General features: G+C 40.3%; 2 protein-coding genes across 2 annotated transcripts in view; one reads left to right on the top strand and one right to left on the bottom strand.

Annotated features, from left to right (window-relative positions):
* Window positions 1-18,283, top strand: part of LOC125828355 (1-acyl-sn-glycerol-3-phosphate acyltransferase 2) — a 525,228-nt gene that overhangs the window by 18,713 nt on the left and 488,232 nt on the right. The window lies entirely within an intron of this gene.
* LOC125828326 (uncharacterized) lies at window positions 15,175-15,636 on the bottom strand. Its single transcript, XM_049507644.1, has one exon. It carries the CDS (start codon window positions 15,634-15,636, stop codon window positions 15,175-15,177), a length of 462 nt encoding a protein of 153 aa, XP_049363601.1.

Genomic DNA, 18,283 nt, shown 5'->3' with positions numbered 1-18,283 from the left:
TTTCCATGCATAAAAGAGACCCACAAATCAATTACCTTGCTTGATTATGCTATGCAGATTATGCTGGATACATGATTAATTGCAAAAGCACATTCAAAATGGCACATTTCTTGGGACCTATCTTGTGTTTGTTTCCTGGGCCATAACGAAGCAAAATTTAGAGACACTATTCACTGTGGAAGAAAAATATATGGCTGCACCCTCTAGTCGTGCTCAATTAGTAAGGATTAAGTAGCAACTTCAGGATTGCGATATCTCCCTAGGTTGATACCCATCATGTGCAATAATAATAATGAGGTTAATATGGCTAAGAACCCGGTTCATCACAAAAGAACTAAACACATTAACAGCGCCATCACTTTCTTCGTGACAGTATTAAGAAAGGGTGATCATCATGAAGTCATGTAAGATAGATGGGCAATCAGGTTGCTCATATATTCACAAAGGCTCTTAGAAGGAACCGTTTGAGAAAAATTACTTTGGAACTCGGCCTTCTATGACAAACTAATCAGATAATGATTCCCTCAATGTTTTGCTAGACAATTCACAAAAATAAAATTGAGCTTTTAATACATGGATACAAACTCAGTCTCGTTCTTTTTATAGATACACACCCATGATAACATTATCACATACGACCTTGGGATTCAGGATGGTATCCATGCACCAGGTTGCATTGTCATGATTCACAATGAGGGAGCACCAGATAATCTGGTTCTCTGATCTAAACGTTCATGTATTGTACCATCCTTGCAACTATTCACATTAACTGGTGCACTCTTACAACATACATAGATGAACATGGTTCACAATCACATTCTTATTTCTCTTTTCGTGGGAAAAATCATTATCCTCTCTAACATTATTTCTTTCTTTTCAAATCTATCACCTCACCTCCCTTACCTCTTCATCTTCCCAAGGTCATTATTTTTCTACTTCAAAAGAAAATATTGACTTTTTTACTTCTTTCTCCCTCACCTTACCCTACTATGCAAGCATTCACATCTCTCCTTTGTCTTCCATGGCTGAATCAACTGAACTCACCCCCTTCCACACTACCATGGAGGTGTCTCCCCCCTCGTTCCCCTAGTCAAATACTTTGATGACAAGGATAGCTCCACTACCGCCTTGGACATGCCTCAAGGGGAACAAGTTCCAATCTCACCTCCTCCTCTCCGATACTCCCTCCACCACATAAAACCTCTCAACCACTACCATCCATCCTCTATCGTGTAACATCTTGTAAATTCTACGCTAAGGGTTCAAACCATTCGTTGTAAGTATATAAGCTTGAATCGGGTGATGTCCTACTTGTACATATGTGTTAGATCCATTCCTAAGTATGGAAAGTGTATTGGAAGTGGTTTAGGGTCATAAGGGACCTCTAACACTAAGTCCAATTCAAAGCCCTCATACTGACTAGGATTTCCGCATTAATTCATGCAAGGTTCAATTTCAAGTGACCATATATATCTTTCGGGATATAAAGAATTAGGTGGCCTATGACCCATCAAATTAAAGGTGTATGAGTCTTCTTTCCAACACCACCAAATTGCATCAATTGAAGTACGTTCCATAATTTAAGGCCGTAAAATCAACTTCCAAAACTGAAATTTTGATCTGATTTCCCCAACTTCAACTAAGGGTCGTAAACCCAACTATGGGTCGTAAATTGGGCCCGTAAAATGAAGTCCCGAAACTTATTTTCTTGTTTGATTTTTATGGATTTAACCATGGGGCATAAATCAAAATATGGGTCGTAATTAGGTCTCGTGGAATGAACTTTGAAGCCAAGATTTTAGGCCTGAATTCCATGAATGGAATCCATGCATGAGCCGTATATCAAACCACGGTCTGTAGATTGCCTTCGTTAAATGTTCCGACAAATTTTTAGTTCGAATTATTTTAGTCTTTTTCCAATCTTCGTAAGCCTAAACCTCAATGTCTAATACCTAATTGGGGATTATATTGTATTATTATATCATAATACTCTCATATCTTTCTCTTCAAGCATAAAGCAAGAACCAAGAATAACAAACCTAGGGTTTCAAGTTTCTCAATCAAGCTTTCTTCAATAACTCTTCTCCCAAGTAAGAAAAAATATCATAGTGAAGAACTAAGTTCTTGCTCACGCCCTACATATATGATTTAAGTTAGCAAGATCAAACTAGGATTTTTACCCCAAAGTTCATTATGTTCGAAATTCTCTCTACATTCCCACGGTTGATTTTGCTTTCATTGTAGAAATTTTATTAAGTCACATTATTAACGATCTTTGATTATTGTTCATGCTTAATATATCACATAAACCTTTTTTTAGCTAAGATATATTTGAAAACCTTGACATATTATTTCCTATGCATTATTTTCATGAGTAAAGTACATTTCAAGTCTTAAAGTAGTATTTTAGAAAGAGATTCAAGAAAACATGAATCACTTCAAGTGCAATGTTTTTAGAAAGCAAAGCATAGTTGGTTTTAAAGAGAGCATGTCTTAGTTCGAGAATGCACAATCAATTTTACAGAAAAGTATAGTCTTTTAAAGCAAGCTAGTACAACTATAGAGAAGCATTTTTGAGTCTTAACTCAAGACAACAATTATCAGTTTTCACCTAAAGTGGATCTTTTTCCCTAAATGGGACATCATACAGTTATTGAGCATTATTGCATTGTTTTGAGAGTAGTATTGAGGATCGAGTTGGATAAGGGTTAGACAATTCAAAACCCATAACTGCACTGCCAGCGTAGGATAGAATCATGTCGTTCATTTGGGCGACTTCTCATAAAGCCCATAGTAAGGGATCATAGATTAAATCTATTAGTTAAGTTCGTCATTTACCCCGATAAAGTATAGGATAACTCTGTCAACATGGGTAAGATGATGTATTATCATGAGCTCACATGATGGTTGTTGGTTAGAGAAACTCTCTAAGAAAAGTAAAGTTATATTATTTTCAATATTTTCCATTATTACATATCGCTCAATTGTAAAGCTTTGTTGTTAAAGTACATTTGCATGTTTTACATTTTAGTTGACTTTATTTGTCTTAGTTAGAGTTATTCATTCAGCTCAGTTTGTTCAATTAATTTAGTTGTTCATTTAACTATTTTACATACCATACATTCCATGTACTGACACTATTTGGTGCTGTATCCTTAAATGATGCATATTTAGGTGTTCGTGATTGTCACCAAACGCTTTAGTAGGATCCCTTTCCATCAACTTTTGGTGAGAGCTCCCTTCTTCCGAAGGGCTATAGTTTATTTAGTTAAGTTCATTTGATTAATAGTTATTGCTAGTAGAATAGTTAGTTAGCCTGGGTCTTGTCCCAACACCTATCTTCAGTTCAATAATGGCTTCATAGACAAGTTAGACAAGTGAGACAAGTCATTGTTTTCTGATGTTTTCAAATTCAATTATTGTTATGATTATTATTCAGACTTTCAAACTTATGGACAAAGTGTTTGAATTAGTTTATGATGCTCATCTTTTATAAAGGTTCTACATAAGTTGTTCAGCCTTCAAGTTTAGTAGTAAGCCAGACCAAAGGTTCACTTGGGACCAAAAATGGTTTTGAGTGATGACCATGCCCAATTATAAGCTCGGGGCGTGACACCTCATCTCCTACTCTGACAACTCTCATCGTCTCTTTCCCTCCCTTGGACCCTTCAATTCCCTCTCTCGCTAACCCTTCCTTTTCTCATCCTCATACCTTCATTGAACCCTTTCATCACTCTGGTGACTCCCTTGCCTTTAGTTGATCCTTTTCAAGCAAAACTGATTAGCATGACCACACATTGCCATTCCTCAACCATCCACCATTATCTTTGATGAAGATAAGGCAACCCTTGCCCAATCTCTCCAGACCCTCTGAAATCCTTCTACCAAGAGTCCTAAGAAAAAACACCCCACTCCCACTCCCAAAGCATGTCTTTCCTATACGCGCAACCAACACAAAACAATGGAGTAAGAGACGTCATTATAAGTCTGACCAATTCAATCTACGTGACAAAGACAATATTTTCAATGTTCCTATCAAAACTCTCGAGTGCTTTAATGGGACCTGGTTCCCTCTCTACTAAATGCCAATGTTCTTCCAAGGTGCACTTCTGAGCTCTCTAAGCATGATTCTCTACCCAAGAAGATGAACACGAATTTTGAAGAAAATCTTAGCCATGGAATAACAAAAATACTTTTCGGTTCTCAGAAGCTAGTTGACAATCGGGTCATTGATTAATATATTGTGAATGAACCCGACATGATCGGACTGATTACTCATGTGAACCATTAGGGCTGGTCTCATCTATTTTGGGCCTTTTTCCTAGAGTGTTTGAGAATGTAGTTGTTGAGTTCTATGTGAATTTTGATGTTCTTGATAGGGTCACTATTAGTTCTATGGTGCAGGTGATTCTAATTGGGGTTGATTGTGTCAAACTGGTTCTAGATTTTCCATGACTGGGTATGAGGACTATTGTAACACCCCGACCTTTTGAAACGTCTATATTAAATCGTACCTTCGTGGAAAGACAAAAAGGGTGGGTAATAAATTAAGAATGATGTGGTATGTAATATTTTAAGTGTTCAAGGATTTTATCTCAAGTTTTGAAGTTAGGTAAGTGGCAAAATAAAAGTTGGCGAAAGTTATCGTAAGTTCCTTTTTAAAGATTTCTCTGAAATTTGGGTCAAATGTCTTGGAGGTTTTCTCCTAATATATAAGATTTATGGGACCCACGATCTGTTAAATCGAAGGTCTACGAATCTATTTTCCAACGCATCAAACCGTTCATTCATACGACTTCAGAATAGAGAGATATTTTTATTTTCATGAGACTGCGCAAACAGGCACGTGAGGTGGGGCCCTAGGTCGGTGGAACTTTTTATATATCTTCTTCGTCGACTGTTCTTCATTTTTTCCAGTGAAGAACCATAAAACTTAGAAAACCCACTTCTAGGATCCACCAAATTATAGATTTTCTAGACCTAAGTCCTTGACGAAAGTTGTTCTACGCGTTGAGCTCGTCATCATGGTATAATTTGTTTTTATCAATTTCATAGAATATCATACTTTGGTGTTGGGTGATACGTTCAAATCACACCTCTATTAAAGAAGTATAAGCGGCCGTTGTCAAATAAAGAACCCAACTTGTAGGTTGGGGTCGATCCCACGAGGAATATGGTTCAGACTTAAACTTAAATCACTATTATATCTGTTTAGTCAAACTATTTTCGAAACAAGTAATTAAAGGGGGGGAGGGGATTTTGTAGGCAAATAACTGAGGATTGTTTAAGTAACAAGTGAGCAAGATTCAAACTTTAAGTTATCAACATGAGAGAGAAACTAGGGTGTATGTGTTCCCCATAAGCTTTTAATGCGGTAATCCTAATAGTAGTAATCCTTTCATAGTGTTTTACATGCAAAGTTGGTAAGATAGGTATCCGTAAGTGATTGTTCCTCCAAATAGAGAATTTCACTACGCACCTTGGTCCAGCTACGAGTTATACTTTACTAACCCTTACCTTTACCTCATATTAGACATCAAATCAATGTATGGCTTAATTTTCACCCTCGCACCACTTGACATTAGACTATTAGATAGAATCCACTAAATCTCTGTTGTTAATTATTTTCTCATTAACTACCTTATTGGTCCGACAAGTAGCAACGAGGTGAGTTCTAACGTTGCGCACCGTTAAAAAGACTTCTAAGCGAAAGAATTAACAATACATGCATAAACACTATTCAAGAATTACTTAATTATTATTCATACTTTGTTAATTGCTCATGGTTCCCACAACCCTAGTTGTGGATTTAGCTACTCATGCTTGAAAGAGCACAATTCATAATTGGGTAAAAATAATTCATGAACTTACAATTAGAATAGAAGAAGCCCGAAATCTCCAATTGAATTTCAAAGCAAAAATCTTATAAACCAAAATCCGGAAATCAAATTGCCAAAGTTTGCAAGTTAATTCCCAAAGAAAATACCAATAACTAAAAGTAAACAATAATGTCTAACCCCTAAAATGAGGTTTACATACCCTATTTATAGAAGAACATGTCCTAAAAAAAGGAAACAAAATAAGGAAATAAACTTCTGGGATGCGGCTTTGATCGACGACTCGACCTACGGACCGTGGGTCAACTTACGGTCCGTAGGTCCCCTCCGTTGGTCAACACTTAGAACTTTTTCAGCAGAGGCTGGAACCTTCATTCTCAGATGAACAACGACAGACGTGTAGGACTAACCGTTTCCTTTTCTGTGGCTCCACACTTAGGATTTTCATCAGGTACTGGAACTTTAACTATCTGAACACATTCGACGGATGTGCAGGACGGCCCATAGGTCGACTTACAGTCCGTGGATCACTTTGTAGTTCCACAGTTGGTTTGAATTCCCTGATGCTCCTATCTACACCTACCCATGGATGAACCATCAGAGGACTTATGGTCCATAGGTCACTCCGTGGGTGGCTACTTCTACATATTTTCAGTTGCCATCTCACTCAACCGCGTCCAAGCCTATTTCCTGCAAACATACACATAAAACATTATTTCTAATACAAAATGGCCCTAGACACACACAACTCTTAAGTGAAATTTATCAAAAATATCGTAAACTCACGGTATATCAACACCCTCAACTTAAACTTGTTGTTTGTCCTCAAGCAACACACTAGCACTCTAAACGACACTTGTGTAGAAGCAGACATACAAACTCATCAATCACATGGCCATTTCAATCCATTCCATCTTCTTAGTGCAAATCTTTTCTATTAGACTCAACAAGCTAACTCATGCGGATCAAGATATGACAAAGATCGACCAATAGACACCACAACATACACTTTTCACAATCACCAAGGTTCCAACTTTTCGACAATGTAACTAGTGCCCTCACTTCAAATGAAATCCTTTACACATAGTAGATATGAATTTTGAGTTTTAGGATTCATTCAACACTCACGCTCAGAAGTGACTTCAAGTACAGTCAGTGCTCAATACCATAGGCTTGCCCTTATTTTCATTTCTTAGACTCTCCAAACTAGTTGCTAGGATCACTATAGGACTTTCTTAGCTTGTAACGTAGGCTCAGGGTCAGGTGTGGTACATTTGGGTACTTTTTAGTGATTTTCTGCCCTACTTGACATTACATTGGCTTTTTACCTTTTTTCTCAACCTATTTTTGACATCCTTTCATTTTACTTTCTTTCCCTTGACTCTTTTTAACACAGATGTGACTTTTGACTTTGCGACTCTTATTTTTGCACTTTCTTCTTTTTCTTTCACTTTATTTTTCTTTATTTCTTTCAGCACCTTTGTTTATCATATTTTTGCTTCTTTTGCAAAAAGTCACATCCTCTTCTTTCTTTTCTTTTTTTCTCTCTTCAACACAAAACTCTTTTCATACCCTTTTTTCTTTTGGTTTCCTCTTTCATAGCCACCCTCAACTTATGGACTTTGCATTAGTTGAGGTGCACAATATCCGATGTCGGACTAGGGCCAAGATCAAGGTAACTTTTTGCATTATCCACCCTCTACTTAGGCTTTTGGCCTAAGTCAAGGTGCACATGTCTAAGGATGGAGCGGGGTCAAACCAATTATTTTAGGGAAGCAGAGTTAGGAGAATTGAAAGAAGTGATCTATCTTAGGCTCAAATATTTGGATCAAAGGGAACATTGATTTCATTTGGTTGGATCTTTTTAGGCTTTAGTGGACTTAATTTGAACAAGGGCCTATGATCACATCCGAACTTCTAGCCTAGATTATCTTAGCAGGACCAACGTGGCAAGTTCTAGATTGGCACATACTGCCTGAACATTCAAATTTTCTCACATACTCTTGTCACATTGTTTCATTATCAGATTACCCAGTTAAAGTTTTAGCCTAAGTCATGAGGTCAAATCGGTCCCTTATCATGTCACATTGAGATCCAACACATTCAACTCATCAAAACTATAGATCTAGCACATTTCAACATTTTTGGACAGGGATCATTTTTCTCATGCTTTTTATGCCATCATGCTTTCATTTTTCTATTTACTCATACACATACATTCCTAAACATGCCGGTTCAATAAAAATTAAGACAGTCTCTTGGGGGAAAAGAACACAGGCAAGAAAACCCCAAGAGAGGATTATGAGTTGGGTTACTCAGACTTCACCCTATCACTCATAATCCATTTACCCCCACCCCCAACAAAATAAAGTGCAATTGTCCCCAATGCACACAAAAAATAAAAAGTAAAGGATCGCGTGAAGCAAACCTGTGGCGCATATGTGCCAAAGACCACTCAAGAAACGGGTGGGTCCAGTTCCCGGAGCCCGCTGGATTAACACTTGGAACACCCTGAGTAACGCTCCCATTTCCTATCCCAGCACTATCAGTAGTGCTCACATCAACACTCTCAGCACCCTCAACAGTCCCCACAACGCCGGATAGGCCAACCCTATCTCCCTGGCCCTCTGCTGTCTTCGCTCCTCATCAACTATCGATGCCCTTTGAGCCTTCTCAGTCTGCTGGCGCTCCTTCTTCTTCAATGTCTCAGCCTCAACATCATTAGATTACGAGCAAAGCGGGGGAGCTTCCCAACAGCACATGAAGAATTTAGTTGCGGCATATCATCGCCAAATAGGGCATTCATCACCACCTCATCAACCGGTGCCGTAGGGGAGACTCTGGCTTAGTCTCTAGGGGAGCGAGAAGTGCAACAACATCAGCATAGAGGCTCTCTAACTCCTTCTTGAGGGTGGTCACATCAACAATCGAGGGTGGCCTCTCCAGGACTCGCAACTCAAAGGCATCCAGGCACTTATGAACGGCCTGGACCTTCTGGTCCATCATCTGCTCCATCCGTTGCTCAACCCTCGCCTCACACTCCACTATAAACCGATGCATCCATGGCTTCACAAGTTGAAATAGAGTGACTATATGCACCTCTAGCCTCTGAACTTGGGCTAGAGGGATGGCGGTGGAACCTAAAGAGTGAGTGGCTCTAGATGAGCTAGGGGCCTGACTGGCGGCCGGAGACGGAGGAGCCTGGGCATCTGTTGTAGTGGCTGGATGGGCAGTGTTATCATCCTGTATCTGCTCCACATCTGCTACAAGATAATCTCCCGATAGTGGCACCTCAACCGGTGGCTCCCTGCGAGGTATAACTACGATGGAATCATCCCGAATAATGTCGATATCTAGAGTCTTGGTTGCCTGAAGCAACCGGTCACAATGCCATACTGGTAGAGTCGCATCCCTGCATAGCTGAAAGATGAGGCAATGGAAGGGAAATGTGGTGGTGGTCTTGAAGGCCCTCTCATGGATCTCCGCAATCAACATGCGCGCAAATTCTACCTCAATCCCCGCTACCATAGTTGCAACCATCACCGCTTGGTCCCATGTGAGCACATTATCCGCCTGAGTCAGGGACACACGGTTTCGCACCAGCAACCAGAAGAATTTAGAAGCAAAATTCAGCGTCGCCTTCTTGATACGCAAACTCAGAGTCAATTCCCATTCTGCGCGCTCTCCATCCGTAGCAATGTGACGTGCTACCCACCCAGTAGTGACTCCCTCTGATCGACATTCCTCTGAAATTCCCCACTCTGAACGATAACCATTCGATAGTCGAACTCTGCTGTATTTATGGGTAGAGTGTGGTCTGGGCCGTAGATAAACCTATGGAGGGTGGTCTCGAAGATGTCAATAGTGAACCCCCGTACGTGTTTGGCCTCAAGTGGAGGCTGAGCTGCACGCTTGGCCCACTTAGAGATGGACCCTCTGATGATGGCCGCATATGAAGCATAGAACTCCCGAACAATCTCCTCGCTATAGGACCCTGGGCTACGGCCCATCCACTCACACTTGTACCTCCGGAAGAGATCGTGGATAACTGGACCGGTGTGGAGGCTGCCTGTGAGAACCCGACGCTCCTGAGTGACTACTCGGGCCATTTTATCATGCTCATTCAGCATGCGAGCATCCGAGTAGATCTAGAACTACCCGTCCACACACAACCTGTTAGGCTTTGTAAAAACCGTTGGAGGCTCAGAATAGGGGAGCACGATGGTATCCTCTGTACTCTCAGACTCGTACGAAGAGGAGGTGCTATCTTTAGGGTTAGAGCTGGAGCCGGATGGGGACTTTGAGCCATCCGGTGATTCGATCGGTATGGACCCCTCATCACACTACGGGGGTAGTGACCACGTCAGAGCTCACCTGCCGGGCTTGGTTTCATGTAGTGCGTGGAATAGTGGGGGAAGTCTTGGTGGGAGGTGGAACGTACTCCACATCTGTATCCTCATCAATCAGCTTGATGGATGGAGCAACAAAGTTTGATTTGCCATTTGCGGCGTAAGTTGGAGTTTTCTTGCGGGCCATGGTATCTGTGGAAGCTTAGTTAGTACCAAAACAAGCAAATAAAACACTTGAAAATTTTTAGAACAAGAAATGAATCAAAACAAAAACTAAAATAAATCTGGACAATAGCTGAACTGTCGACCTACGGTTGGTACCTACGGTCTGTCGATGGAACGACGGTCTGTGGGTCCCTCTGTAGATCAGAGTACCCAAAATTGGGTTTCTGATGTGGGAACCACGAAATCGATGGACCGTAGTCCACACCATGGTTCGACACTTAGAAAAAAAATTGTGTGCTTCTGGCCCATGGACCCGACCTACGGTCCGTAGAATGACCTACGGTCCGTAGACGGGGTCTCGTGGGTCAGTCTGTGCCAGGTTTCAGATGGTTCATTTTTTTTATTCCTTTTCTCAAATTAGGCCTACATATGAATTTCAACAAGTAAGTTGGTAGTTAATCATCCTTAGGGTTCCAATTTCACAAAAGTTTACAGATTATCACACAGAAACCTATGAACCCTAAGTCAAAACTTCCAATTTAGCCTATTAACTTGAATTATTTGGTTTTAATTAACTATACACTCACATACCATCATACCAAGGGTGTTTATAACATACAATTTAACATACAAACACAAAATTAACAACCCAAGGTCAAGTTCCAACTTCGTGACTTCATGATACAAACAATGAACAGTGAATTCAACGTCAGGGTGAAGTTGTTTACCTTACAAGTAATCAAAGTGGGTGAGTGTGATGATGCAATAGACTCCTTAGACCTTTGCTAGCCCTTTGACACCGAACCCGGATTGTGGAATCGTTGGGGAATGAAGGTGAGTGAGTTGGGAGAGAAAATGATGATTTGGGATTTGGGGAAGTGAATAGGGTCTTGATATGTGGGATATTGTGATTAAATGGGAGTGATTGTGGGAGAAAAAGAGTTTAAAAATGGTTAGGAGGGATTTTTGATCGTGGGGAATGAATTTTAAATGAAAGGTTTTATTTTAGAAGGTGTTCGAGTCGGGTCGGGCAAACCCTAGTTTTTGGACTCATGTGATCCCTTCTACGGTATGTGGGTCGACCTACGGACCGTATGTATTGTTCGTAGGTCACTCTGACACTTAGAAAATTCAGAACACTTACCTGGGGTTTACGGACGCCATTCACGGTCCGTGGATGGACCACCGGACCGTCGATGGGGTCCGTAGACCACTGCACAACTATTTTTCTGCAGATTTTGCCTTTTGTCCCTATACACGTAGCAACCATTAGGACTTTCTTTTTCATTTTCTGGACACGTTTTAGACATGGACCCTATTCTATATCTAGCCAACACTAATACAAAAATAAAACACCTATCTAAAGAGTTACAAATTTTTTTAAAAAAAAGAGAAGAAAACTCTTGAATCAAAAAGAAAAACCTATAGTTGGCTAGATTGTACATCTTGGGTTGCCTCCCAAGCAACTCTTGATTTAACTTTGCGGCACGACGCAGACACCTTGATTACTCAGACTTCATCAAGATTTCCCCATGTAGACCTTGATCCTTTGCCCGTTCACCTTGCACACTCTCTAATTTCCCCATGTAGACCTTGATCCTTTGCCCGTTCACCTTGCACACTCTCTAATTTCCCCATGTAGACCTTGATCCTTTGCCCGTTCAGCTTGAAGCTTGTTCCCTCCTTGTTCTCGAGCTCGACCGCTCCATGTGGAAATACTTGAGTGACTCGGAATGGCCCGGTCCATTTGGACTTGAGCTTGCCAGGAAACAATCACAACCTTGAGTTGAATAAACGCACCAGATCACCCACAACAAATTCACGCTTCTTAATCTTTTGATCATGATACTTCTTCCTCTTCTCCTTGTACAAGGCTGAACTTTCATATGCTTTTAGGAGAAACTCCTCAAGCTCACTCATGTCATTCACTCTTTGACTTGATGCGGTGCCCCAATCCAAATTCAACTTCTTTAGCGCCCACATGGCCCTATGCTCTAGCTCTACCAGCAAATGGCATGACTTTCCATATACAAGTTGGTAGGGGGACATACCTATAGGAGTCTTGAATGCGGTGCGATAGGCCCATAGTGCATCATCAAGCCTCCTTGACCAATCCATTCTGTTGGCGTTCACAGTCTTTGCAAGGATTTGCTTTATCTCTCTGTTTGACACTTCAACTTGCCCACTAGATTGTGGATGGTAAGGAGTGGCTACATTGTGACGGACTCAATATTTCTCTAGCAATGCCTTGAACAACTAATTACAAAAGTGGGAACCTCCATCGCTGATGATTGCCCTAGGTGTACCAAATCTGGAGAAGATACTCTTTTTCAGGAATGCGGTGACACTCTTACCCTCATTGTTTGAAAACGCAATTGCTTCCATGCATTTCGACACATAATCAACCACAACAAGAATATACTTCATCCCATGTGAACTCACAAATGGACCAATGAAGTCAAGGCCCCAAACATCAAACAACTCAATCACCAATAACAGATTCATAAGTAGCTCGTGCCTCTTTGAAATTCCTCCATCTCTTTGGCAACGATCACAAGACTTGGCGAAATCATGAGCATCTTGGTGGATGGTAGGCCAGTAATACTCACACTGCAAGATTTTATGCGCAGTCCGAATACCACTATGATGCCCACCAACAGGTGATGAATGACACACAATGATGAATAATCCCATCAGCACAAATACGAAACAAGTAAGGCTCATCCCAAAAGAACTTCTTCAGATCATGCATAAATTTTCTCCTTTGATGGAATGACAAATCTGATAGCACCAAATCACTTGCCAAGTAGTTAGCAAAATTTGCGAACCAAGGAATAAGATCAGGAGAAGCAGCCAAAACCTGTTCGTCTGGGAATTCATCATTAATTTCAGCCCCATCACCTAGCTTGAGCATAGCTTCCTCCTCTAATATGGATAAATGATCGGCAACTTGATTTTCTGTCCCCTTTCTATCTTTTACCTCAAAATCGAACTCTTGCAGCAACAATACCCATCTAATCAACCTTAGTTTGGCATCCTTTTTATCCATTAGATACCTCAATGCAGAATGGTCAGTAAGCACTATGACCTTAGTACCAAGCAAGTAGGATAATATTTCTCGAATGTGAAAATCACAACAAGGAGTTCCTGTTCAGTCACCGTATAGTTCTTTTGAGTCACATTCAGAGCTTTGCTGGCATAGTAAATAGAATGAAGAATCTTCTCTCGCCTCTATCCCAATACCACATCAAGCGCCACTCCACTCGCATCACACATCACTTCAAACGGTTGCCCCCAATCTGGTGAAATAATGATAGGTGCGGAAACTAGCTTTGCTTTCAACTCTCCAAATGCTCTCAGACAAGCATAATCAAAATCAAAGTTACACTTCTTTTCGAGCAATTTGCACAATGGGTGTGCAATTTTGGAGAAATCTTTGATAAACCTCCTATAAAAGCCTACATGCCCAAGAAAATTTCTAACATCTTTAACAGAGATGGGTGGTAGAAGCTTTTCTATTACCTCAACTTTAGTTCTATCAACCTCAATACCCTTCTCAAAAATCCGATGACCCAGAATGATCCCCTCTTTCACCATAAAGTGGCACTTTTCCCAATTAAGCACAAGATTGCACTCTTCACACCGTTTTAGTACCTCAACCAGATGCATTAAACAACCATCAAACAAGTCACCTACCACAATAAAATCATCCATAAATACCTCAATAATGTCCTCCACCATATATGAGAATATCGACATCATGCAACGCTGGATGGTTGCTGGAGCATTACACAACCCAAATAGCATCCTTTTGAAGGTGAAAGTCCCATAAGGACAAGTGAAGGACGTCTTCTCTTGGTCTTTCGGAGCAATGAAGATCTGATTGTTGCCCGAATAACCATCAAGAAAGCAATACCAACCCTTACCAGCAAGGCGATCCAGCATGTGATCCATGAATGACATAGGGAAATGATCATTTTCTGTCCAAGCATTCAATTAGCGGTAGTCCATGCATACTCTCCATCTAGTCACTGGCCACCTCGGAACAAACTTGTTTTTTGTATTAGGAACCACAGTAATCCCACCCTTCTTAGGTACACACTGAACAAGACAGACCCAACTACTATCTACGATGGAGTATATGACTCCATCATCCAACCAATTTGATGATTTCATTTTTCACTACCTCTTGTATAGGCGGATTTAGTCTCCTTTGGTGCTTGATACTAGGCTTGCTGTCCGGCATGAGTTGGATTTTATGAGAACAAATGCCAGGAGGAATCCCAATAATGTTCGCAATAGTCCATCCAATAGACCGTTTGAACCTCTTCAACACAGAAACCAATGCCTCTACTTGTACCTCACTCAATTCAGCAACAATGATTATCGGTAAAGTTCTATCTCTCCCCAAGAATACATACCTCAAATGCGATGGTAGATCCTTGAGCTCTAATTTTAGAGCTTCTTCAACAGACAGTTTTGTGGGTGGAGAGTCGCGATTCTTCATATCTAGCTCTAATTTCTTTGGTTTGGAACGAAATTCAAACCTATCAAGTGCGACAACTAATTCATCATAGTCTTCAATACCATCACCCTCAAAATTCATCATTACCGCTACCACTGCATCAACACCCAACCTCTCTTCAATAGACACATCAGATCCTAGCTCCACAATATGATTCACCACTGATACTGACTCGAGATTGCTTTCCTGCTTCATAGACCTACAAATATTGAAAGTTACCTCTTCATTATTCAATCAGAACTTTATCTTTCCTCTTTCCATATCGACCAAGGCGCACCAGTAGCAAGGAATGGTCTCCCTAAGATGATGGGACCTCAAAATTGACCTCATAATCAAGTATCACAAAATCCACCAGAAAAATGAACGACTCCACTTTCACAAGAACATCTTGGAGAACCCCAATGGGCTTCTTCACAGTTCTATCGGCTATGACTAGTCGCATCGCAGTCGGTTTTGGAGCCCCTAATCCCAACTTCTTGTAGATAGATAATGGCATCAGATTAATGCTAGCACCCAAATCACACAACGCCTTCACAAAATGCAATAACCCAACGGTACAAGGAATAGTGAAAGCACCAGGATCCTCTTTCTTCTGCACAAGTGACCTAGTGTCAATAGCACTGCAATGTTGCAACCTCTCATCATTCTCAAAATTGACGGCCCTCTTTTTGGTCACTAAATCCTTCATAAACTTCACATACCCATGCATTTGCTCTAAAGCTTCTATAAACAGAGCATTGATGGAAAGCTGTTTCAACATAGTAATGAACCTGCGGTATTTCCCTTCTTTAATCTTCTTCACCAATTTCTATGGGAATGGTGGTGGAGATCTAGGCATGGAAAAAACTTTTTGGGTCACCTCCGCCTCCTTCTCTGTAGTATTTTTAGACTCTCCAGTAGCCTCGATCTCATCATCATCTCATTCTACTACAAATTCAACCTCATACGACACATGGGGATCAATGGTTTGTTTACCTCCTCGAATAGTGACTGCCATACAATGCCCATCATTCTTCGGATTTTAGATGGTTTTGCTAGGAAGTGTGCCAGGCAGACGTGGGTTCGCAGTAGTGGACAAATGATTAAACTGCTACTCAAGTTGTTTTATCGACACTGCATGGGCATCAACTTTTTGATCGATTCCAGACAAGTCATTCCGCATCTCTTTCACATTCTCATTAGTCGTATCAAACCTCTTCATCATCTTCTGCATCATATCCTCAATGCATGACATACTACCCCAGGTTCTTTATTGCCAGATTCCCAATTTGAAGGTGGAACATAAGGCCCAACTCTCTCGTTTCTGTTTCTAGAGTTGTTCTGGTTGTAGTTGTTGTCGCAATTGTAGTTCCCATCCCAGACATAGTTACCCTCTCAATTGTAGTTACCATAGTTCCGAACTTGGTTTTCTTGACATTGGCACCAAAATTTGATACGCTCAAATTACACCTCGATTAAAGAAATATGTTGTCGTCAAATAAAGAATCCAACTTGTAGGTTGGGGTCGATCCCATGAGGAATATGGTTCAGACTTAAACTTAACTCACTATTTTATCCGTTTAGTCAAACTATTTCCGAAACAAGTAATTAAAGGGGGGGATTTTTGTAGGCAAATAATATAGGGTTTGTTTAAGTAACAAGTGAGCAATATTCAAACTTTAAGTTATCAATATGAGAGAGAAATTAAGGTGTATGTGTTCCCCATAAGCTTTTAACGCGGTACTCCAAATAATAGTAATCCTTTCCTAGTGTTTTACATGCAAAGTTGGTTAGATAGGTATCCGTAAGTGATTGGTCCTCCAAATATGGAATTTTCACTATGCACCTTGTTCTGGCTACGAGTGTATCCTTTACTATCCCTTACCTTTACCTCAGATAAGACATCACATCAATGTATGACTTAGTTTTCATCATCGCACCAATTGACATTAGACTATTAGATAACATCCACTAAATCTCTGTTGTTAATTCTTTTCTCATTAACTACCTCCTTGGTCCGGCAAGTAGCAACAAGGAAAATTCTAACGTTGCGCATCGTTAAAAAGACTTCTAAGCGTAAGAATTAACAATACATGCATAAACACTATTCAAGAATTACTTAATTATTATTCATACTTTGTTAATTGCTCATGGTTCCCACAACCCTAGTTGTGGATTTAGATACTCATGCTTGATAGAACACAATTCATAATTGGGTAAAAAGAATTCATGAACTTACAATTAGAGTAGAAGAAACCCAAAATCTCCAATTAAATTTCGAAGCAAAAATCTTATAAACCGAAATCTAAAAATCAAATTGCCAAAGTTTGCAAGTTAATTCCCAAAGAAAATACCAATACCTAACAGTAAAAAATAATGTCTAACCCCTTAAAATGAGGTTTACATACCCTATTTATAGAAAAATATGTCCTAAACAAAAAGGAAACAAAATAAGGAAATAAACTTCTGGGACGCGACTTTAATTGATGACTCAACCTACGGACCGTGGGTCAACCTATTGTCCGTAGGTCCCTTCCGTTGGTCAACACTTAGAACTTTTTCAACAGAGGCTGGAACCTTCACTCTCAGATCAACAACGACGGACGTGCTGGACGGACCGTAGGCTGACCTACAGTGCGTGGGTCTTCTTCTGTGGCTCTACACTTAGAATTTTTATTAGCTACTGGAACTCCAACTCTCTGAACACATTCGACGGAGTGCAGGACGACCCATAGGTTAATCTATGGTCCGTAGATCACTTCTCCACACTTGGTTAGAATTCCCTAATGCTCCTATATACGCCTACCGAGCGACGGACTGTCAGAGGACCTACAGTTCGTAAGGCACTCTATGGGTGGCTACTTTTGCATCTTTTCAGCTGCCATCTCACTTAATTGCTTCCAAGACTATTTCCTGCAAACATACACATAAAAATATATTTCTAATACAAAATGGCCATAGACATACACAACTCTTAAGTGAATTGTATCAAAAATACCGTAAACTCATGGTATATCATTGGGACATCAAGAGATTGGACATATTTTAAGGTTTTGAGGTGTATTACGAATTTAAGATCAAGGTAAGACCCTTCTTTCATTGACTCTAGCTTTGATCAGCTGCAAATAACAATTTGTGATGGATATACATATCTTTAAGCGGATTATCGTGGTATATTCTATTCTTGTGTGTTGATTATGGTCCTGTCCTGTTGTAGTATCGAGGGGGTTATGAGTAAAAGTTGTTAGGCCACATGAATTCAGAGAAAAATGTTAAGGCTATTCTCTTCTTACGACATGTTTTATTAAAGCTTAGGAGCAATGTAATTGGGTTGTTATCCTTGTAGCCATTATTGTTGATTGTTGGGTGCTCGAGTGGATATAATACTCCTTTGTCGGGATTATTATTTAGTTAGTAGCGTCCCTATG

This window comes from Solanum verrucosum, unplaced genomic scaffold (genome assembly GCF_900185275.1).
Source record: "Solanum verrucosum unplaced genomic scaffold, falcon-dt-bn FXZP01000048.1, whole genome shotgun sequence".
NCBI classification, from domain to species: Eukaryota; Viridiplantae; Streptophyta; class Magnoliopsida; order Solanales; family Solanaceae; genus Solanum; species Solanum verrucosum.
Note: the sequence above shows the minus strand (reverse complement) of the source record. Positions and strands in the feature narration are given on the sequence as shown.